Source organism: Bos javanicus, chromosome 23 (genome assembly GCF_032452875.1).
Source record: "Bos javanicus breed banteng chromosome 23, ARS-OSU_banteng_1.0, whole genome shotgun sequence".
Taxonomy (NCBI): domain Eukaryota; kingdom Metazoa; phylum Chordata; class Mammalia; order Artiodactyla; family Bovidae; genus Bos; species Bos javanicus.
In genome coordinates this window covers 29,548,682-29,572,523 of record NC_083890.1, presented here as the reverse complement: position 1 = coordinate 29,572,523, position 23,842 = coordinate 29,548,682, and the positions used below count along the sequence as shown (strand labels likewise).

The 23,842-nt window shown below is 39.8% G+C and overlaps 2 protein-coding genes across 2 annotated transcripts; both read left to right on the top strand.

Annotated features, from left to right (window-relative positions):
- The first annotated feature begins 6,052 nt into the window (after positions 1 to 6,052).
- Positions 6,053 to 6,979, top strand: LOC133235904 (olfactory receptor 12D1-like). The gene has a single exon (XM_061397686.1). It carries the CDS (start codon positions 6,053 to 6,055, stop codon positions 6,977 to 6,979), a length of 927 nt encoding a protein of 308 aa, XP_061253670.1.
- Positions 6,980 to 19,382: 12,403 nt separating this feature from the next.
- LOC133235903 (olfactory receptor 12D1-like) lies at positions 19,383 to 21,029 on the top strand. Its single transcript, XM_061397685.1, has one exon. The coding sequence runs from the start codon at positions 19,817 to 19,819 to the stop codon at positions 20,741 to 20,743; it is 927 nt and encodes a 308-aa protein (XP_061253669.1). The 5' UTR covers positions 19,383 to 19,816; the 3' UTR covers positions 20,744 to 21,029.
- Positions 21,030 to 23,842: the final 2,813 nt, after the last annotated feature.

Here is a 23,842-nt window from a genome sequence, read left to right as displayed (position 1 = left end):
AGTAAGACACGACTGAGCAACTTTCACTTTTATTTTTTATTTTATTTTTTTTTTACATGTATACCTGTGGCCGATTCATGTTGATATATGGCAAAAATCTCAAATATTGTAAAGTAATATCCTCCAATTAAAATAAATTAATTTAAAAATAATATAAAATATTCTATATTCAAAAAAATTAAAAAGTCCAAAAGTCCTGAGACCTCCCTGGAAGTCCAGTAATTAAGACTCCATGTTCCCAGTGCAGGGGTCACAAGTTTGATCCCTGGTCGGGGAACTAAGATCCTGCATGCCGCACAGCATGCTGCTGCTGCTGCTGCTGCTAAGTTGCTTCAGTCGTGTCCGACTCTGTGCGACCCCATAGACAGCAGCCCACCAGGCCCTGCTGTCCCTGGGATTCTCTAGGCAAGAACACTGGAGTGGGTTGCCATTTCCTCCTCCAATGCATGAAAGTGAAAAATGAAAGTGAAATCGCTCAGTCGTGTCTGACTCTTAGCGATCCCATGGACGGCAGCCTATCAGGCTCCTCTGTCCATGGGATTTTCCAGGCAAGAGTACTGGAGTGGGTTGCCATTGCTACGGCATAGCCACTAATAAATAAATAAACAGAAAAATTAAGTTTTGTTTTTTTTTTTTAAAAAGAACAAGAGTCCTTTCTTTCTTTCTTTCTTTCTTTTTTTTAACATTTGAATGCACTTTTTATTATTGTGGAGATTGGCTAGCATTTTCATTAAATCAGGTTAATTTTCTTTTTGGAAGTCAGGAAAATTGATCTGTTCATTGTGAATTAAAGAATCTTGGAAATAATTTGACAGTCAATCATCATTTCATAAAACTGAAATAAAATGTCAAGAGTAAACTTTTTTTTTTTGGCACTTCCATTTTTAATCTTTTGAGAAATATTCATGATGTTTTCAATAGTGTCTATACCAATTCACATTCCCCAAGCTAGTGAACATAGGTTCTCTTTTCTCCATATCCTTACCAACAGTCATTATCTCTATTCTCTTTAGCCATTCTTTTTTTTTTCTTTTGATTGACCACATGTTTTAATTTTATTTTATTTTTTAACTTTACAATATTGTATTGGTTTTGCCATATATCAAAATGAATCCGCCACAGGTATACATGTGTTCCCCATCCTGAGCCCTACTCCCTCCTCCCTCCCCATACCATCCCTCTGGGTCGTCCCAGTGCACCAGCCCCAAGTATCCAGTATCGTGCATCGAACCTGGACTGGCGACTCGTTTCATGTATGATATTATACATGTTTTAATGCCATTCTCCCAAATCATCTCACCCGCTCCCTCTCCCTCTCCCACAGAGTCCAAAAGACTGTTCTATACAACTACAGCTCAACTCCAGAAAAATAAATGACCCAATCAAAAAATGGGCCAAAGAACTAAATAGACATTTCTCCAAAGAAGACATACAGATGGCTAACAAACACATGAAAAGATGCTCAACATCACTCATTATCACAGAAATGCAAATCAAAACCACTATGAGGTACCATTTCACGCCCGTCAGAATGGCTGCGATCCAAAAGTCTATTAGCAATAAATGCTGGAGAGGGTGTGGAGAAGAGGGAACCCTCTTACACTGTTGGTGGGAATGCAAACTAGTACAGCCACTATGGAGAACAGTGTGGAGATTCCTTCAAAAACTGGAAATAGAACTGCCTTATGACCCAGCAATTCCACTGCTGGGCATACACACTGAGGAAACCAGAATTGAAAGAGACAGGTGTACCCCAGTGTTCATCGTAGCACTGTTTATAATAGCCAGGAAATGGAAGCAACCTAGATGTCCATCAGCAGATGAATGGATAAGAAAGCTGTGGTACATATACACAGTGGAGTATTACTCAGCCATTAAAAAGAATACGTTTGAATCAGTTCTAATGAGGTGGATGAAACTGGAGCCTATTATACAGAGTGAAGTAAGCCAGAAAGAAAAACACCAATAAAGTATACTAATGCATATATATGGAATTTAGAAAGATGGTAACGACAACCCTGTATGCGAGACAGCAAAAGAGACACTTTTATTTTTTTTATTTTATTTTATTTTTAAACTTTACAATATTGTATTAGTTTTGCCAAATATCGAAATGAATCCGCCACAGGTATACCCGCGTTCCCCATCCTGAATCCTCCTCCCTCCTCCCTCCCCTACCCTCCCTCTGGGTCATCCCAGTGCACCAGCCCCAAGCATCCAGTACCGTGCTTTGAACCTGGACTGGCGACTCGTTTCATACATGATATTATACATGTTTCAATGCTATTCTCCTAAATCTCCCCACCCTCTCCCTCTCCCACTGAGTCCATAAGACTGATCTATACATCGGTGTCTCTTTTGCTGTCTCATACACAGGGTTATTGTTACCATCTTTCTAAATTCCATATATATGCGTTAGTATACTGTATTGGTGTTTTTCTTTCTGGCTTACTTCACTCTGTATAATAGGTTCCAGTTTCATCCATCTCATTAGAACTGATCCAAATGTATTCTTTTTAATGGCTGAGTAATACTCCATTGTGTATATGTACCACAGCTTTCTTATCCATTCATCTGCTGATGGGCATATAGGTTGCTTCCATGTCCTGGCTATTATAAACAGTGCTGCGATGAACATTGGGGTACATGTGTCTCTTTCCCTTCTGGTTTCCTCAGTGTGTATGCCCAGCAGTGGGATTGCCGGATCATAAGGGACTTTTATTTTTTTTTAAGTTTTATTTTTATTGGAGTATAGCCGATTGACAATGTTACGTAGGTTTCAAGTAGACAGCAAAGGGACTCAGCCATACCAATATCTGTATTCATTCTTCCCCAAACTGTCCTCCCATTCAGGCTACCACGTAACACTGAGCAGCAATCCATGTGGTAGAGATCAATCTCTCTCTCTGTCAGGCCCAATTATATTTCTATGAAGTTTGCTGATATGGACAACCTGCTTTTGACTTCCATGGCTATCAACCACTACGCTGTCATCTGCCATCCTCTGCACTATACACTCCTAATGACTCCTTGCAGATGTGGGCTGCTGGTGGGTGGGTCATGGGGAGTGTCCCACTTCGACTCTTTGACCCAAACCTTGATGCTAATCTATCATTCTGTACTAACTAGGGATGCCTCATTTTTTGTGTGTGATTTTAAACCTCTCTTAAGGCTTTCCTGCTCTGATGCCCACCTCATTGAGGACCTGATGATTGTTCTGACAGGACTCTGAGGAATCAGCCCTCTCTTCTGCATCATAAGCTCTTATGCCCATATATTCCTTGCTGTAGCTTGGGTGCCATCAGCACAGGGGAAAAAGAAAGCCCTGACCACATGCACCTCCCACCTCTCCATGCTCATCCTCTTCTATAGCTCGCTCTTTGCCACCTACCTGAAGTCCCCATGCCACTGGGGAGTAGAAGAAATGAAGCTGGCTTATGCATCTGAAGAAGGAAATTGCTTTGTGAGTAGAGACGGAGTCTTTCAGCAATTTTGGCATCCCTTTAAAGATGTAGAGATTGTCAAGGAAGGACAGAAATACAAACATGTGAAAACAGAACAATAACTTAAACAATGAGCACACAATAATTATTTATTTATATTATATTCATGGAATACTATAAGAAGCAATTATTGTGATGAATATATAATGAACTGCAATGCAACAAAAGTGAACTGTGATAGATGGACAAAGTACATGGTATTTACAACAATAATTAGGATGCTTGGATCCATGTCACATTGCATATAGGTATTCCTTGGATGAAGCAGAAAGAATATTGTTACCTAAAGGGTATAGCAATAAGTGAAGATACACATTGGAGAGACCAGCCTCAGTCTCCTAGATATAAATTTGAGCTTTTGGGATCCCAAAATTAAAGAAAATATTTAAATGTTACTGCCAGTGGTGAATAGTCAGATTTAGAAGGCACAAAAGCAATACTACTTCTTCCTAGTCCTCTTTTTTGTTTTCCATAGAATCACAGGAATAAATGAGTATAATATTTTAATGATAATCAATTTTCTGTATGGATCAATGGGATCTGATGGCCCTCATTCCTTAACGGTCATTGCCCGATTTCCTTCCATTTTTCCATGGAAGTCCTCAACATGAGAAAGTGTATCCAAATCTCTGTCCCAGGAAATGAAAGGTAATTAAAGAAATCCTGAGGCCCTTGAGAACTGTACTGTCTGTGGTTATGAAACTAAGAAAGAAACAGAGTAAGGAAGGAAAATAAGGAAAAAAATGGAACTCAAGATTGAAATTCCCCAAAGAGAATTCTCTTATATTGCAGGTATAGAAAGGTAACTTGTTTATTCTTTCAATAATCCTCCCAAACCCCAGGGACACTCTCTCTCAGGCTTTGAATATCTCAAGATCTGTGGATCATAAAAGACAGGCAGAATTTCAGAAAGAAGAGATTTCAGAAGATGAAGAGCTTATGCTGTAATTCCAGTATAAACTATCACATCAAATATTTTTCTACTCTTTATTTTTCAAAATTTTTTCTACTATTTACTTTTCAGAAGTGTCAATCTGATAAGCCTTGTTAGCTATGAATTTGAACACTCAATCAGGTAGGAGAATGAACCAGGAGACAGGCTGGGGAGTTGCCCATATCCTCTGTCTTCTTGTTTAGACCTGTTGCCTATCTTACCATGAACCTTGTCTTTGTGGATTATGAAGAGTCTTTGTTGCCTACATTTTTATTGCCATATCTCTAGATAGTCTCCAAAGTAAATATGTAATTGATAAATATTCAAGATGCAGTGAAATAAATATTTGGTACAGAAAATCTCATTGTTATTTTCTTTAAATGTTAGGAAAAGATTTTTCCCCCAAGGGAATTTTTTTTATATAATTTTCTTTTCCAAGCAGAGAATCAAAAACGATGTTTGACATATGTGTATCTTGATCAGGAGTGATAAAGTTTAACAGTATACAAAATATACATGGCTATCAAGGAAGGCTACTCTGAATTCCTGAAGCCATCTTTACAAAAAAGATGTGCAGCGTCCAGCATAGCAGGTGAGAAAGACCTGAAACCCGGGGGTGGGGGGAGCACATAATGAAAAAACAGATGCATATATTTGGCAAGTGGGGAGTCAGGGGGGCCCTCCTGCTCTCCATGGCAGGAAGACAAGATGGCTCCTTTCAGCCCTCACTTTTATTGGCACAAGTCACATGAGATCAATAGGATAAAGCTATACTGGGGAGTTTGATCAGCACACCATCAAGAGGAAGTAAAATTAAGGCTCTGCTGTTAATCAGGAACATCTTGCTTGGTTTCCATGAGGACGGACGCAGGGGCAACCAGTGAAGCCGAGCAGAGAGCACGGCCAGCTCCACATATGTCCATCGGTCATGCTTACTAGGACAATCTCAGGGGCGCAGTTTGCCGCACCCTCCTGCCATGGGGCAGGTTCTGATCTCTGCCCTGCCAGGCTGCAACAAAGATGTAATAAAGGTTAGATAGTTTCTCAAAATTTTCTCTAGCTACAAAAGTGATAATCCCTGGGGATCTCTGGAAATGTTCCCTAGTTGATTCACTTTTTTATTCTAGTCATATCAAATCTTTCTCCTTTCATAGATTTCCCAAACTTTGAATGATTCCTTTTTATACGAAGTGCTCCAATGTCTGCATCTCGATTCAGATTTCCTTATAGCTCTTATTATTCTCTCACTGTCTATTTTTCTTAAGTAAAAACTTCAGATGGTTTCTTCCCAGGTCAAGAGATAGCACTGTGGTGGAGTGCTTAAAATTTACCTGCTTTTGGAGTTGATTTAGGATGATAAAAGGCAAGTTGTATCAGAGAAGATGATAGTCTGGCTAAAGAAAGTCTGGCATTTTTCTTTCCTGGAAGAAAGAAAAATATCAATGATAAATCTAATTCTTAAAAGGTTTGAGTAACAGTCCATAACCAACACGTGACCTTATTTAAATAGCAATTCCTTAAAATATTATTGTCTAGATGGGAAAATCCTCAGCTGTGGGACTCTGTTTCCATCAGAGATCGCATTCCATATGTTATTTGTCTTTTCTTTCAAGTGATGCTGAATCAAACCTCAGTCACTGAATTTCTCCTCCTGGGAGTGACAGACATCCAAGTACTGCAGCCTGTTCTCTTCGTGATTTTCCTTGCAACTTACATTGTCAATGTGGCTGGGAATGGAGCCATCCTGATGGTTGTCATCTCTGATCCAAGACTCCATTCTCCTATGTATTTTTTTCTGGGAAACCTGGCATGTCTAGATATCTGCTACTCCACGGTGACTCTGCCAAAGATGCTGGAGAACTTCCTCTCTATACACAAAGCAATTTCTTTCTTGGGATGCATAAGCCAGCTTCATTTCTTCCACTTCCTAGGCAGCACAGAGGTCATGTTGCTGGCCGTGATGGGTTTTGACCGCTTTGTGGCTATCTGCAAACCACTTCATTACACTGTTATCATGAATCATCAGGTCTGTACCCAGATGGCTGTCACTGTCTGGATCATTGGGTTTTTCCATGCCCTACTGCACTCAGTAATGACATCTCGTTTAAACTTCTGTGGTTCCAACCACATCCATCATTTCTTCTGTGATGTTAAGCCATTGCTGGAGTTGGCCTGTGGGAACACTGACCTCAATGAGTGGCTACTTCATACTGTCACAGAGACCATTGCCATGGGCTCATTCTTTCTAATTCTTCTCTCCTATTTCTATATTATTATCTATCTTTTCTTCAAGACTCATTCTTGCAGAATGCTTCGTAAAGCACTGTCTACTTGTGCCTCCCACTTCATGTTGGTTGTTCTTTTATTTGGCCCTGTTTTTTTCATTTACATTCGTCCTGCCTCGGGTAGCTCCATGGACCAGGACCGGACTGTTGCCATTATGTACAGTGTGGTCGCTCCTGTGCTAAATCCACTGATCTATACTCTGAGGAACAAGGAAGTAAAGGGGGCTTTGAAGAGGGTGATCAGAAGAAGGCCCTAACTTGAGGAAGTCTAGAGAACTCTTAGAGGTATAAATAAACAAGCAATGAGACAGCTGAGATGTTAAATGATACTGCTACTCAAAATCTCTTGCCATATATATTACTTTGCCAGCAAAGGTCCGTCTAGTCAAAGCTATGGTTTTTCCAGTAGTCAAAAATGGATGTGAGTGGTGGACCATAAAGAAAGCTGAGCACTGAAGAACTGATGCTTTTGAACTGTGGTGTTGGAGAAGACTCTTGAGGGCCCTGGACTGCAAGGACATCAAACTAGTCAATCCTAAAGGAATATTCATTGAATATTTATTGTAAGGACCAATGCTGAAGCTGAAACTCCAATACTTTGGCCACTTGATGCGAAGAACTGTTGGAAAAGACCTTGATGCTGGGAAAGATTGAAGGCAGGAGGAGAAGGGGATGACAGAGAATGAGATGGTTGGATGGCATCACTGACTCGATGGACATGAGTTTGAGCAAGCCTTAGGAGTTGGTGATGGACAGGGAAGCCTGTCATATTGCAGTCCATAGGGTCACAAAGAGTTGGATACTACTGAGCTACTGAACTGAACTGATACATGCATATAACAGAGGGAATAATATAAAGGAAAAATAACTGGGAAAGTCTAGCCTAGGGCTCAACAATACATTCTTAGGTAATAGAAAGGAAATTTGAGCAAATGGAATACTAGCCATGGAAGTCTAATGATGAATTTCTTTTTGAGATGTTAGTCGATAAAATTTATTTGTTATATATTGTAATAAGCTCTTCTCTGAGTTTAGTTATAGAAATATGTCTCTATTGCCCATGTAGTGTGCAGATGCGTTGTTTTAAAGCCTATCTGTGTGATCCCTCCATATTGCACATTTTAATGTGAGATGTAAAATTATGACACTTTCAGATTTTGAAGATTTTAATTTAGGAGCATAATAACTCAGTTAGAAAAGTAAATGTTAATTCACATGATTGATCGGGAATTTTTATGAGGTAGTCATGATTTCTTGTTATCCAAGCAAAGAAGCAAAATAGTAATTAAAGAAAATGACATTGTAATCATGAATTACAATGAAACTGAAATTCCAATACTTTGGCCACCTGATGCCAAGAGCTGACTCATTTGAAAAGTCCCTGATGCTGGGAAAGATTGAAGGTGGGAGGAGAAGGGGATGACACAGGATGAGATGGTTGGATGGCATCACCGACTCAATGGACATCAGTTTGGGTAAATTCCGGGAGTTGGTGATGGATAGGGAGGCCTGGCATGCTGCAGTCCATGGGTTTGCAAAGAGTTGGACAGGACAGAGTGACTGAACTGAACTGAATCATGAATTAACAGAAAACAAACAATGGTTCATCTAAGGAGTTTGGGAACCGCTCTTTTCAGAGATTTTGGGGAGTCATTGGCCAAACTGTCAAGGATTACTGTGAAATGTTATTTAAAATGGAGGCAGGTTGAAAAAGCATCTCAAGAATATCTTTTCCTTATTTGTGGCTTATTTTTTCACTCAACTTCTTGTCATGGAAAATGTTGATTTATAGAATTTCCCCCTTTTTTGTTTTGTTTTCCTACTCTATTTCAACAAACTGAAATGCAATGTAATATGATGTAATACAGGAGAAATAGTAAGAATAAATAAAATGAGTTTTCTTTCCCTTGTACTCATGTTCAGTCACAACTCTTTGCTACTCCATGGACTGAAGGCCACCAGGCTCCTCTTTCCATGGGATTTTCCAGGCGAGAACACTGGAGTGGATTTCTGTTCCTCCTCCTTCTTCCCCTTACTTGGCAACTTTATACTAAGTAAAAGCAATGAGGCCATAATTTCTGAGATGTTCCTGCAGCTAATAGTAAAGACACAGTATGTTTCTTGGTGTCTCAGTATCTAGGAGTGGCTGTTGGCCCAAGGATAGGGTATCAGCATTTATAACTCTTCAGATACACACATGGGGCCTCCCAGGTGGTTTAGTGGGTAAACACCCTGCCTGCAATGCAGGAGATACCAGAGACGTGGGTTCAATTCCTGGGTCAGGAAGATGCCCCCAGAGGAGGCCACAGCAACCCACTCCAGAATTGTTGCCTGGAGAATCCCATGGACAGAGGAGCTTGGCAGGCTCTAGTCCATAGGTTGCAAAAAATCATACATGACTGAAATGACTGAGCATAGACATACACATAGGTAAGAACTATGAAAGTTAATTTGAACTGTTGGATTGACCATTCAAAGCTCCTGCTTTTACTTTTGCATACCCAAATAACTTGGTTCTGATCTCGTGCTTGTACTACTTCTATCTTCCTGCTCAGTCTTCTTTAACCCATCAATTCAGGTCTTTAGATGAGAGAAGGCATTTGTGGATAAGGTATATTCCAACGTGAACTATCTCAGACTAGCTTTACAGTCAGTTGTAATTTGTTCTATAATCCAATCTGAATGGACGTTATGAACTACAGAAGAACAATAGAGCTCTGATTTTACATTGCTGCATAAAACACGAGGAACTAAAGAGCCTTTTGAAGAAAGTGAAAGAAGAGAGTGAAAAAGTTGGCTCAAAACTCAACATTCAAAAAACTAAGATCATGGCATCTAGTCCCCTCAATGCATGGCAAATAGATGGGGAAACAATGGAAACCGTGAGACACTTTACTTTGGGGAACTCCAAAATCACTGCAGATGGTGACTGCACCCATGAAGTTAAAAGACCTTTGCTCCTTGGAAGATCAGCTATGACCAACCTAGATAGCATATGAAAAAGCAGAGACATTATTCTACCAACAAAGGTCTGTCTAGTCAAAGCTATGGTTTTTCCAATAGTCATGTATGGATCTGAGAGTTGGACCATAAAGAAAGCTGAGTGCCAAAGAATTGATACTTTTGAACTGTGGTGTTGGAGAAGACTCTTGAGAGTCCCTTGGACTGCAAGGAGATCCAACCAGTCCATCCTAAAGGAAATCAGTCCTGAATATTCACTGAAAGGACTGATGCTAAAGCTGAAGCTCCAATACTTTGGCCACCTGATACAAAGAACTGACTCATTGGAAAAGACCCTGATGCTGGGGAAGGATTGAAGGCAGGAGGAGAAGGGGCTAACAGAGGATGAGATGGTTGGATGACATCACTGATTCAATGGATATGAGTTTGAGTAGGCTCTGGGAGTTGGTGATGGACAGGGAAGCCTGGCATGTTGCAGTCCATGGGATAGCAAAGATTCAGACATGACCTAGCAACTGAACTGACTGATAACACAATAGTACTTAAAATTTTACTGATTTAAAACCACTTTTTTCATTAAATTGCATTATTCCATGGGCCAGAAAACAGAAAGATTTGACTCTGCTAAAACAGTCTGGGTCCTCTTGGTTAAGTTAACTTGAACAGTTGTTCATGGAATAACTAGGACCTGATAAAATGTTTCCCTGTGTTTCTCTCTCCAGTTTCTCTTTGTAACAGTTGGACATAGAATGGGTGGGCACTGATAAAATCTTCCCCTTTTTTTTCTCTCCTCCTCCACTTTCTCCTTGTGACTACCCTGTACTTCCTCAGCAGGGATAATGCAGGGACTCAGAGGGCCAACAGACTAAGGCAAAAGCTGTTAGTCATTGAGAGAAAAACCCCATAACCAGAATTAACATCATTTCTATCATATTCTATTAGTTTAAGAAGTTACATTTTCCTTCATATTTCTTCATGGAGAGAGAAAATAAATCCTACCTTTCAAGGGAAAGAGTGTCAAAGAATTGTGGCCATCAGTCCCATCTCTAACTGTTGCAGAAACCAGTACTCAAGAAACCAAGCACCACACTTGGAGAGTTGGAGAACTCAGGTTTATTTCACTGGTGGGCCCAGAGGAGCTAACTCTCCAAGCTCTGAGCCCCAAACAAAGCAGTTACAGAGATTTTTATACATGACAGGCGTGATTAAGTGGGTTTGTGGATTTGCAGGGGCTAAAGCAATTGCAAAGAGCAGGACAAGGGTGAGTGAGATAAACTCCTGTTCCTAGTATTGTGAGTCCCACTTTCTGAGACCTATGTGATCTAGACTTTGCAAGGAGCAAGCTGGGTTACAGAGGCAGAAGGAGAAGAAAGTTATATAAATTTTAACTTTTCCTCTTCATAACTACAAATAGCTTTCATAGTCCTCATGTACAAAGTACACTTACTCCCTCTCCTAGTTCTAAAATGTATAACATTACAACATCAGTTCAAAGTCTTTCCATCAAATCAAGGTACAAATGGGGCTTCTTGTGTAGATCCTTCAAGTATGATTTCTTGTAGTCTGAAGAACTTAGAATAAAGAGTCAAATTATCTGCCCATCACAAACTCAACAGATAATGATACAATAGATATAGAATGACCAAAACAGAAAACTTTTATTGTAAAAGGGGAAAATGGGAGGCACATAACAGCAACAGGACATCCCTGGGGGCTCAGATGGTAAAGCGTCTGCCTACATGCGGGAGACCTGGGTTCAATCCTTGGGTCGGGAAGATTCCCTGGAGAAGGAAATGGCAACCCACTCCAGTACTCTTGCCTAGAAAATCCCATGGATGGAGGAGCTTGGTGCAGGCTACTGTCCATGGGGTCACAAAGAGTCGGGCATGACTGAGCGACTTCACTTTAACAGCAACATAGTAGTAGTAAACTCCAAGCGGGGGCATTTTTCTAAATTTGCCCCTAAAGCCCAATATGATGAAATTGAAAATGATGACACCAATGAAATTATTTTTAAAAATATTTTATGGCCTTACAATTATTATTAAGATATACTCAATTAGACAAATGCCATATTCACAAAGCTCTTTGATACAAGCTTTTCTCTGAGTTGGGCTGAGGGTCAGGGTACTTTGGAACAATATTGTTAAGATTTCTAGGAACATTTTTGTCTGGTTGAAAGTCTATAAGTCATGTCCTTAAGATTCTTAGAGATTTTCTTATCTAGCATAGAGCATCTAGGAGACCTGACCTTAAGTCTTTTAGAATCTAATCTAGGTTTCCTGTTTATTTTACTGAGGTCCCAACAAAGGATCTTACAGCCACATCCTTGAGATCTCTAACCAAAGACCACATTTTCCTCCCAGCACCTAAGAATTTGATCTTTGCCTCGACATCATTTTTACTTTGATAACCTTCTACCATGTAAAGTATCTACGACTTACATACAGTTAAACTTTTGAGTCTAAACTGTCCTGGCTTCTTTAATTTTCCTCTAAATTCTGCTTGAAAGCTGAATGGTTTGGTTTTTAGCTCATCTCATTCCTTATGTATTTTATAATAGTCAACTGAAAGAAATTGCTTGGAACTTTCACAATTCTTCCTGGTAGTCTCCTCAGCAAGATATATGGGCTCAGGGTGACGTCAGCATCATGGCTGTATGGCTCCCTTTGCCGCTCCCCTTCCATCTAAAACCAGTAAAACATCCATAACTCAACAAAGTTGCCTCTGCCAAATATCCCATGATGCCAGAGAATTCCACATATCTGTTCATATAAGTGTTTGGGCTAGAATATATAGAAAAGGCACAACCAGGAGCAGAGGAGGGGCGGGGATTATAATTCCCAGCCTGCAGGGAGAGCAGCTGAACCTACGGTCCCAGAAAACAGAGTATCTTCAGGGGAGACAGCACATGACTCCAGCCTCCGAGCCTCAGCAGTCCCCATGGCCACAGGCAACCAAGTGGCAGAGACAGTGAGGCCTGGGACCCCATCCCGCTAGTTGTGGAGACACTCCAACTCCAGGCAGCGTCCACCCACAGCAGCAATGCCCATGAACCCAACAACCCCGGGCAATATGGGGACCCTCCCAACCCTGGCTCTCCAGCCACCTCCACCCTTTTCCTGTGGTGGCTGGAGCCTGCAACACAGGAGGCCCTGGGTGCAGTGGATGTGCCAGCCATTCCAATGCCCTAGGTGGCAATGCCAGTAACACCAGATGGGCAAGGTGTTAACAATCCTGGAGGCACAAGCAGTGACAACAGGAGTACTGGATGACACCTTGACAGAGGTGCTAGGGGGAGCAAAGTGCCAATTCTCAAGTGTAACCAGAGGTAGCTCGGGTAAGGGAAACCAAAAACTTATGCAGCAGTGCTACCACTAGGAACCAAAGACAAGACCTCTCCTTTCCAACTTTTGAGTCCACATAATCAAATAAAAAATAAAAAGTTTTACCTACAGAAGAAAGTGAAAGTTGCGCAGTCGTGTATGCAGTAGTGCCACCTACAAGGAACCAAAGGAAAGCCCTCTAATTTCTAACTTGTTGAATCTTCAGAATCAAGTTTAAAAATAAAAAGTCTTACCTACAGAAGAAAGTGAAGTTGCACAGTTGTGTCAGAATCTTTAAAATTGCACAGTCATGCCCAAGTCTTAGCGACTCCCATGGACTATACAGTCGATGGAATTCTCTAGGTTAGAATACTGAAATGGGTAGCCTTTTCCTTCTCCAGGGGATCTTCCCAAGCCAGGGATAAAACCCAGGTCTCACACTTTGCAGGAGGATTCTTTACCAGCTGAGCCACAAAGGAAGTCCAAGAACACTGGAGTGGGTAGCCTATCCCTTCTCCAGAGGATCTTCCCGACCCAGGAATCAACCCAGGGTCTCCTGCTTTGCACGCAGATTCTTTACCTACTGAGCTATCAGGGAAGCCCACCTATAGAAGAAAGGTGTTTGCAATTACAAATGCCCTAAAAGGAACAACTCATCAAACACCGTTATGGACCACTGTAACACATTACCACAAAAGAAAATGACAGTTCTCCAGAAATCAGACTTAAAATGTAATGTCCTCTAACAGATAAAGAATTTTAAATAGCTGCCATAAAAAAAAAAAAAAAAAAAACTGCAGCCAAAGTCACATGCAGTGAAGAACTTTAGAAATATCCTTTTAATATATGAAAGAAAAATAAAGGTTTCCACTACTGCATCCCTGCTACTGTAATAGATCTCAGCCAATGTAATTAAATAATAAAATAAATAGTAAATAGAAGAAGAGGAAGGGAAGAGACAAAAATCTTTTTTTTTAATTTATTTATTTTAATTAGAGGATAATTACTGTACAATATTGTATTGGTTTTGCCATACATCAACATGAATCCGCCATGGGTGTACACATGTTCCCAATCCTGAATCCTGCTTCCACCTCCCTCCCCATACCATCCCTCTGGGTCATCCCAGTGCACCAGCCCCAAGCTTCCTGTATCCTGCATCGAACCTGGACTGGCGATTCACTTCTTATATAATATTATACATCTTAAATAATGCAGAGTATATTATTTTTGACATTATAAAAACTGTAAAATTATCCAAAATGAGTTGAAAACTTCCATTCACACAAAAACCTGTGCATGGATGTTCATGCTGCTGCTGCTGCTAAGTCACTTCAGTCGTGTCCAACTCTGTGCGACCCCATAGACGGCAGCCCACCAGGCTCCCCCATCCCTGGGATTCTCCAGGCAAGAACGCTGGAGTGGGTTGCCATTTCCTTCTCCAATGCATGAAAGTGAAAAGTGAAAGGGAAGTTGCTTAGTCGTGTCCAACTCTTCCCGACCCCATGGACTGCAGCCTACCAGGCTCCTCCGTATGGATGTTCATAGCAGCTTTATTTATAACTGCTGAATTTAGAAGTAAACAAGATGTCCTTCAACAGGTGAATAGACACTGGTGCATCCATACACATGCCTGCATGCTCAGTCTCAGTTGTGTCCAACTCTTTGTGACCCCATGGACTGGAACCCACCAGGCTCCTCTGTCCTTGGAATTTTCCAGGCAAGGATACTGGAACAGGTTGCCATTTCCTCTTCCAGGGGATCGTCCCAACCCAGAGACTGAATCCACACGTCTTGCCTCTCTTGCACTGGCAGGCAGATTCTTTACTAACTGTGCCACCTGGGAAGCCATATCCATACAATGGATAGGTAAAAAGAAAAAAAAAAGCACAGCTATCAAGCCACAAAAAGACATGAAGGCATCTTAAAGGCATATTAATAAGTGAAAGAAGATTCCAAGTACATGGCATTCTGGAAAAGGCAAAACTGAAGACAATAAAAAGATCAGTGGTCGCCAGGAGTCTGGGGAGGGAAAGATAAAGAGATTTAACTTGGGATTTTTAGGGCAGGAAAACCATTCTGTGTGACACTGTAACTGTGGATACCTGACATTATGCATTCGTCCAAACCATAGAATGTACAACACAAAAAATGAAACACGATGTAAACGGTGGGCTAGAGAAGGAAATGGCAACCCACTCCAGTGTACTTGTCTGGGAAATTCTATGGACAAAGGAGCCTGGCCACTACGGTCCATGGGGTCGCAAGAGTCAGACACGACCTCACGAATAAACCACCGCCACCACACAGGCTTAATCAGGAATGATGAGCCGGTGTTGATTCATTGATTGTAACAAAGGTATTACTCTGGTAGAGATGTTGGTAGTGAGGAAGCTGTGTGAGAAATGAGGAGGGGTTATGTAGGAACTATGTGTTTTCTGCTCAATTCTTCTGTGAAACTAAAAGTGCTCTGACAGTCTCTTAATTTAAAACAGCAACAATAAAATCGATGTAAATAAGAAGCAAATTTAAAATGAATTTGAAGCTTAAGTAATGCTGCCTAATACAAAACCAACATATACAAATCAAATATTCAGCTACAGCAATAATGATTATATAGAAAAGTTAGTAGGATATGAAATACAACTAAAAATAGAAATGAATTCACTTTTTAAAAATGAACAAAACTTACAAAAAAATTTTCTATCCAAAGATTTTAAATTAAAACTGAATAAAAGTAGCAATATATCACATTTAAATATGAGATAATTAAATACTATAACAGATCATTTGTACAAAAAAAAAAAAAAGAATCCAATAGACTTTAAAGAAAATTCCACAATCAGTTCAAAGGGAATAATGAAGGAGACCACACAATTAATGAATAATGTTCCCACCTAGACCACTCACTCTGGAGTCTGAGCAGGTCAGTTCACTTCAGTTCAGTTCAGTCGCTCAGTCATGTCAAATTCTTTGCTAACCCCATGGACTGCAAAATGCCAGGCCTCCCTGTCCATCACCAACCCCTGGAGTTTACTTAAACTCATGTCCATGAGTCAGTGATGCCATCCAACCATCTCATCCTCTGTCGACCCCTTCTCCTCCTGGCTTCAATCTTTCCCAGCATCAGGGTCTTTTCCAATGAGTCAGTTCTTTGTATCAGGTGGCCAAAGTATTGGAGCTTCAGCTTCAGCATCAGTCCTTCCAATGAATATTCAGGACTGATTTCCTTTAGGATGGACTGATTGGATCTCCTTGCAGTCCAAGGGACTCTCAAGAGTCTTCTCCAACACCACAATTCAAAAGCATCAATTCTTTGGCACTCAGCTTTCTTTATAGTCTAACTCTCACATTCATACATGACTGCTGGAAAAACCATAGCTTTGACTAGATGGATCTTTGTTGGCAGAGTATTGTCTCTGCTTTATAATATGCTATCTAGGTTTGGTCATAACTTTTCTTCCAAGGAGCAAGTGTCTTTTAATTTCATGGCTGCAATCACCATCTGCAGTGATTTGGGAGCCCCCCAAAATTAAATCTCTCACTGTTTCCATTGTTTTCCCATCTATTTGTCATGAAGTGATGGGACCAGATGCCATGATCTTAGTTTTATGAATGTTGAGCTTTAAGCCAACATTTTCACTCTCCTCTTTCACTTTCATCAAGAGGCTCTTCAGCTTTTCACTTTCTGCCATAAGGGTGGTGTCATCTGCATATCATCTGCATATCTGAGGTTATTGATATTTCTCCTGGCAATCTTGATTCCAGCTTGTGTTTCATCCAGCCCAGCATTTCTCATGATGTACTCTGCATATAAGTTAAATAAGCAGGGTGACAATATACAGCCTTGACACACTCCTTTTCCTATTTGGAACCAGTCTGTTGTTCCACGTCCAGTTCTAACTGTTGCTTCCTGACCTGCATACAGATTTCTCAAGAGGCAGGTCAGGTAGTCTGGTATTCCCATCTCTTTCAGAATTTTCCACAGTTTATTGTGGTTCACACAGTCAAGGCTTTGGCATAGTCAATAAGGCAGAAATAGATGTTTTTTCTGGAACTCTCTTGCTTTTTTGATGATCCAACAGATGTTGGCAATTTGATCTCTGGTTCCTCTTTTCTAAAAAAGAGGCCTTCTCTGGCCTTTTCTAAAGCCAGCTTGATCATCTGGAAGTTCATGGTTCATGTACTGTTGAAGCCTGGATTGAAGAATTTTGAGAATTTTGAGTATTACTTTACTAGTGTGTGAGATAATAATCAATAATTCTTATTGATGTGTATTCTATTCATAGCATATCCTAGAACAAGAAATTATTAATGTGATGAATATGTAATGAGTTTTGGCAAAGCAAGAAAAATAAACTGCTGTAGAAAGATACATAAAGTACATGGCACACATAACTGTAATTAAAAAACTTTGATAGATGTTAGATCACATACAGGTACTCCTTCAATGAATCAGATAAATTATTTTTACCTAAAGGATATAGGAAGAAGTGAAGATACACATTGGAGAGACCAGCCTCATTCTCCCAGAGAGAAATGTGAGTTCAGGGACCCCAAAATTAAAGAAAATATTTTAGTGTTAATACCAACAGTGAAGAATCAGATTTAGAAGAAACAAAAACAATAGTACTTCTCCATATTCCTCTTTTTTTGTTTTGTTTTGTTTTCCATAGAACCACGGTAATAAATGAGCAAAATATTTAAAAGGTATTGAAATACAGATATCTTTCTGTATGGATCAATGGGATATCACTGGCCCTCATTCTTTAACTGTCATTGCTCAATTTCCTTCCATTTCTTACAGAGTTTTTGAAGGAAAGTGCCCAAGATAAGAAAGTGCATCCATACCTCTGGTCCCAGGAAATAAAAGGTAATTTAAGAAAACACGAGGTCATTGTGAATTGTCTCAAACTGTTTGTGGTTCTAAAACTAAGAAAGAAACACAGTAAGCAAAGAAAATACGAACAACAAAAATGGAACTCAAGATACGAATTCCCCGAGGAGAATTCTCTTATATTGCAAGGAAAGAAAGGTAACATGTTAATTTTTATAATAATCTTCACAAACCCAGGGGACACTCTCTCTTAGGGATGATATGTTTAAAGATCCGTGGATCATAAAAACGGGCAGAATTTCAGCAAGAAGAGGTTTTAGAAGATGAAGAGCTTATACTGTAATCCCAATATAAACCATCACGTCAAATATTTTTCTACTCTTTATTTTTCAAATACTTTTATACCATTTACTTTTCAGGAGTGTCAACCTGATAAGGCTTCTTAACTGTGAATTTGAACACTCAGTCAGGTAGGAAAATGAACTAGGAGACAAGCTGGAAAGTTGTACATACTCTCTGTCTTCTTGACTGTAGTAAATTTACAAGCCAAGGATTTAGACCTGTTTCTTATCTTATAATGAACCTTGTGTTTGTAGATTATGAAGGTTCTTTACTGTCTACAATTTTATTGCCATATCTCTAGATATTCTCAAAAGTAGATATGTAATCTCTACATATTCACTGTGATGCAGTGAAATAAATCATTTAGTACAGAAAGTTTCATTGATATTTTTTTAATGTTAGGAAATGGTTTTTTCTCCAAATGAATTTTTGATACGATTTTGTTTTGTGTAGAGAACCAAAAATAATATCTGGCATGACAATTATATCTTAAGCAGGAGTCACAGAGTTTAACAATTTACAAAATATACTTGGCTATTAAGGAAAATTAATAATAATTATTAATTTCCCTGATGCTGGGAAAGATTGAAGGTGGGAGGAGAAGGGGATGACAGAAGATGAGATAGTTGGATGGCATCACCAACTCAATGGACATGAGTTTGAATAAACTTTGGGAGTTGGTGATGGACAGGGAGGCCTGGCATGCTGCAGTCCATGGGGTCGCAAAGAGTTGGATACGACTGAGTAACTGAACTGGACTGATTAAGGAAAATTACTCTGAATCCCTTGAAGCCAGTCTTTCATAAAGGTGTAATAAAAGTTAGATAATTTCTCAAACTTTATCTGGTTATAAAGCCTAGAATCCCACAGGATCCCTAGAAATGTCCCCTAATTCACTTTTTTATTTTAGTCGCTTAAAATCTTTTGTCTCTCCTCTCAGGGATTTTCCAAACTTGAGATGATTTCCTGTTTATAGGGAACACTTTAATGTTTGCATCTCTATTCAGATTCCTATAGCTCTTATTATCCTTTCATTGTCTTTTTTTCTGAAGTGAAACCCTTCAGGTGGTTTCCTACTAAGTCAAGAGACAGCAGAGGGGAGTGCTTAAAAGTTTCCCCTCTGTTAGAGCTGACTTGGGATGACAAAAGGGAAGTTATATCAGAATGTAGAAGTTCACAGCCAGTAGGCTGGCAACATGCTCCGAATCTCTGGGTGAAGGAAAAAATAATGATAAACCTAATGAAGAAAACAAGTGGTTAGGAAACAGTCCATTACCAACATGTAACCTTAATATTTATGAAGTTAATGGTCCAAATATTATACAATTTCTGGTGCTGTAAATGGTTAAAATAACAATGCTCTCCCTCAGAATATGGTGTCTAGGTAGGAAAATCCTCAGCAGGAGGCCTTTGGTTCTGATGAAAGTGAAAGTGGCTCAGTCATGTCCGGCTCTTTGAATTCTCCTGGCCAGAATACTGGAGTGGGTAGCTGTTCTCTTCTCCAGGGAATCTTCCCAACCCAGGGATCAAACCCAGGTCTCCCACATTGCAGGTGGATTCTTTACAGGCTGAGCCACCAGGGAAGCCCACAGGAGATAGCATTTCATTATTGTTTTGTCTTTTAGGCGATGCTGAATCAAACTTCCGTCACTGAATTTTTCCTCCTGGGAGTGACAGACATCCAAGTACTGCAGCCGGTTCTCTTCGTGGTTTTCCTTACAATTTACTTTCTCAATTTGGCTGGAAATGGAGCCATCCTGATAGTTGTCATCTCTGATCCAAGACTTCATTCTCCTATGTATTTTTTCCTGGGCAACCTGTCATGTCTAGATATCTGCTATTCCACAGTGACTCTGCCAAAGATGCTGGAGAACTTCCTCTCTACACACAAAGCAATTTCTTTCTTGGGATGCATAAGCCAGCTTCATTTCTTCCACTTTCTGGGTAGTACAGAGGCCATGCTGGTGCCCGTGATGGCCTTTGACCACTTTGTGGCTATCTGCAAACCACTTCGTTACACTCTTATCATGAGTCATCAGGTCTGTATCCAGATGGCTGTCACTATCTGGATCATTGGTTTTTTTCATGCCCTGCTGCACTCAGTAATGACCTCTCGCTTAAACTTCTGCGGTTCCAACCACATCCACCACTTCTTCTGTGATGTTAAGCCATTGCTCAAGCTGGCCTGTGGGAACACTGAGCTCAACCAGTGGCTGCTCAATAATGTCACGGGGACTTTTGCCATGGGCTCATTCTTTCTAATCCTTCTCTCCTATTTCTACATTATTATTTATCTGTTCTTCAAGACCCATTCTTGTAGCATGCTCCATAAAGCACTGTCCACATGCGCCTCTCACTTCATGGTAGTTGTTCTTTTATTTGGTCCTGTTTTTTTCATTTATATCCATCCTGCCTTGGGTAGCTCCATGGACCAGGAACGGATCATTGCCATTATGTACAGTGTGGTCACTCCTGTACTAAATCCACTGATCTATACTTTGAGGAACAAGGAAGTGAAGGAGGCATTGAGGAGGGTGATCAGAAGGAAACTCTGACTTGAAGAAGTCTATGATATCTTCTGAAGCATAAACAAGCAATGAGACAGTTGAAATGTGAAATATATTGCTTCTCAAATTGTTTATCAAATACATAAATACATATATATAGATAGATATAAATACATATATATGTGTGTACATGCTAAATCACTTCTGTCAGGTCTGACTCTGTGACCCTTTGGACTGTAGCCCTCCAGGCTCCTCTGTCCATGGGATTTTCCAGGCAAGAATACTGGAGTGGATTGCCATTTCCTCCTCCAGGGGATCTTCCAGACCCACAAACTTCCAGACCCACGTCTCTTACATCTTTTGCCTTGCCAGGGGGGTTCTTTACCACCAGCGCCACCTGGGAAGCCCATCTATACATGTGGACCTGGAAAAGGCTTGTCTGGTGTTCAATAATGCATTCTTAGGTAATAGAAATGAAATGTGAACAAATGAAACATCAGCCATGGAAGTCTAATGCTGAATTTGTTTTTGAGATACCAGTGATAAAGTAGATTTGCTATATATCTCAACAAACTCTTCTCTGGATTTAGTTACAAAAATTTGCCTCTGTTGCCCATGTAACATGTACAGTTTTTAAGCCTGTCTAAATCACCCCTCTAGGTTAGCACATTTTAATGTAAGAAGTAAAATTATTATGCTTTCAGATTTTGAGAATTTTAATTGAGGACATAATTACTCAGAAAATTAAATGTTAACTCACCATTTAACATACGATTTAAGGGGAATTTTTTAAGAGGTACATCATGATTTCTTGTTATCCAAGCAGGAAGGCAAAATAATAAATAAAATTATACTGTAATCATGATTGAACAGAAAACAACCAGTAATTTAACTTCAAATAATTTCAATATTTTTAGAACTCAATGGTCAAATTCTCAATTACTATGAAGTGTTATTAAAAATGGAGGCAGCTTGAAAAGACATCTCAAGAATATCTTCTATCTTATTTGTGGTTTATTTATTTTTCTCAACTTCTAGTCATGGAAAATGTTGATTTACAGAATTTTTTCTAATCTTTTGTTTTTCTTTTACATTCTACCCTTATTTCAACAAACTGTAAAGCAGTGTGACATGAAGTAATATAAGAGAAATATTAAGAATAAATAAATTAGTATATTCTTTCACTTCTCTGTTCTTAGTCTTGTACTTAGTGGCTTTAACTGATAACATTTTCATTATCACTGCAACTTCCATGGATGGCAGTCTCTGTTTACCTGTATATTTCTTCCTGAAACATCTCTCCTTCCTGGACCTATGTTATATTTCTGTGACTGGACCAAGGTTCATCTGCAACTTGACTCTGCACAGTAGCAATATTCCCCTCTGGGAATGCATTTGCAGTGTTGTGCTTTCACTCTTTGTGGCTCTGCTGAGATGGCCGTGCTCACAGTGATGCCTTATGATTGCTGTGTGGCCGTCTGTCTGCCTTCCTCTGCGCTCTGAAAGCATCATGAACATCAACATCTGTACTCAAGAAATCTTGGCCATTTGGATGAGTGGGGTCATCTCTGAAGTTATGCATACATCTGCTACTTTCTCCATCACTTCTATGGTGCCAATATCATTTACAAACTCTTCTGTAATATCTCCCAGCTCCTAAAACTCACTTGTTCCAATGAGTATGTCAGTGAGCTTGGGGTTACTGGCTTCCTGTCCTTGATGGCATTTCTTTGCTTCATTTCCATTTGATTCACCCAATCACACACACACGCACACACAGACACACATATTCTCTACTGTGTGGAGGATCCCATCTGCTGAGGGAAGAGCAAAGGCCTTTTCCACCTGCCCCCTCCACTAGCTATCATCATATTGTTTGTCTCTATTGGTGTCCTTTGAGTTTCTAAAGCCACATACTGACTCTCCAACTGCATTAGACTTTACTTGAAAGTGAAAATCTCTCAGTCATGTCTGACTCTTTGTGACCCCATGGACTAATGCAGTCATTGGAGTTCTCTAGGCCCGAAAACTGGAGTGGATAGCCTATCCCTTCTCCAAGGGATCTTCCCAATCCAAGGATCGAACCCAGATCTCCCACATTGCAGGCAGATTCTTTACCAGCTGAGCCACAAGGGAAGCCCAAGAATACTGGAGCGAGTAGCCTATCCCTTCTCCAGCAGATCTTTCTGACTCAGGAATTGAACCATTCTCCTTCATTGCAGGCAAATTCTTTACCAACTGAGCTATGAGGGAAGCTTACTATGTCTATATTGTTTTTTATAATATTTTGCTTCCGACGCTTAATCTGATGCTCTAAAGCCTGAGAAACAAAGCCATGAAGGCAGCTCTAATAAAGTTTTCAAGAAACGAAAAGCCTACCTCTTTTATGAGTCACATCTATTCATTCCTCACTGAGAAACAAATCAAAATATATTGGAAAAATATGGCAGAGTAAATCAAGAACTTAAAGCTCAAGCATAGCTCATTATAAGGAAAATCATACCAATGGAGTGTCTCTGAGCAATAATAACATATACATGCTGCTGCTGCTGCTTACATAGAGTTATCTAAACACTATTCTTGTAAATGGAGTAGATTTAAATCTCACTATACAATGCCAAGTATGGTGAAAATATAATTTTTTTTAACTGTGAAGACTCCAACTTAATTATCGTTTCTGACTCATTTCTTTTTTTTTTTCCTCTTTTGGTTTTCCTGTTTAATGTTTTATTTTCACTTTGACTCATACTTTATCTCAGGTTATTATTATCTCCTGTGCTTTCTTTGCTTGGTACACATCTGTCTTTTCCTTCACTTTTAACTTTTCCAGGTCCCTTTGCTTTAGTCAAACCCTTATTAAATAATGTATAGACAGACTTTTGTTCTGTTTCAGCTCAAGGGTCCCTCTTCAGTAATAAGGTAATTCCTTCAAAATTTCTGTACCACATTTTGTCTAATTTTTATTCCATTGTTTACTGTGCTTCTAATCTCTTATTTTCTTATTGTTGTCTTCATCATATGTCATTCATCTTTGTCATATGTTCTTTTTCTTTGAGGACAGTGATTGTAAGGGCATCTGTACATTGCTTTCTGGCTCATTTCTGTCAAAGAAAAGAACAACTCTTTCTTTTTTCTGAGTTACAATCA

Bases quoted from the DNA above. Each gene is read 5' to 3' on its own strand.
- LOC133235904 (XM_061397686.1), top strand. From the start codon at position 6,053: ATGCTGAATCAAACCTCAGTCACTGAATTTCTCCTCCTGGGAGTGACA.
- LOC133235903 (XM_061397685.1), top strand. From the start codon at position 19,817: ATGCTGAATCAAACTTCCGTCACTGAATTTTTCCTCCTGGGAGTGACA.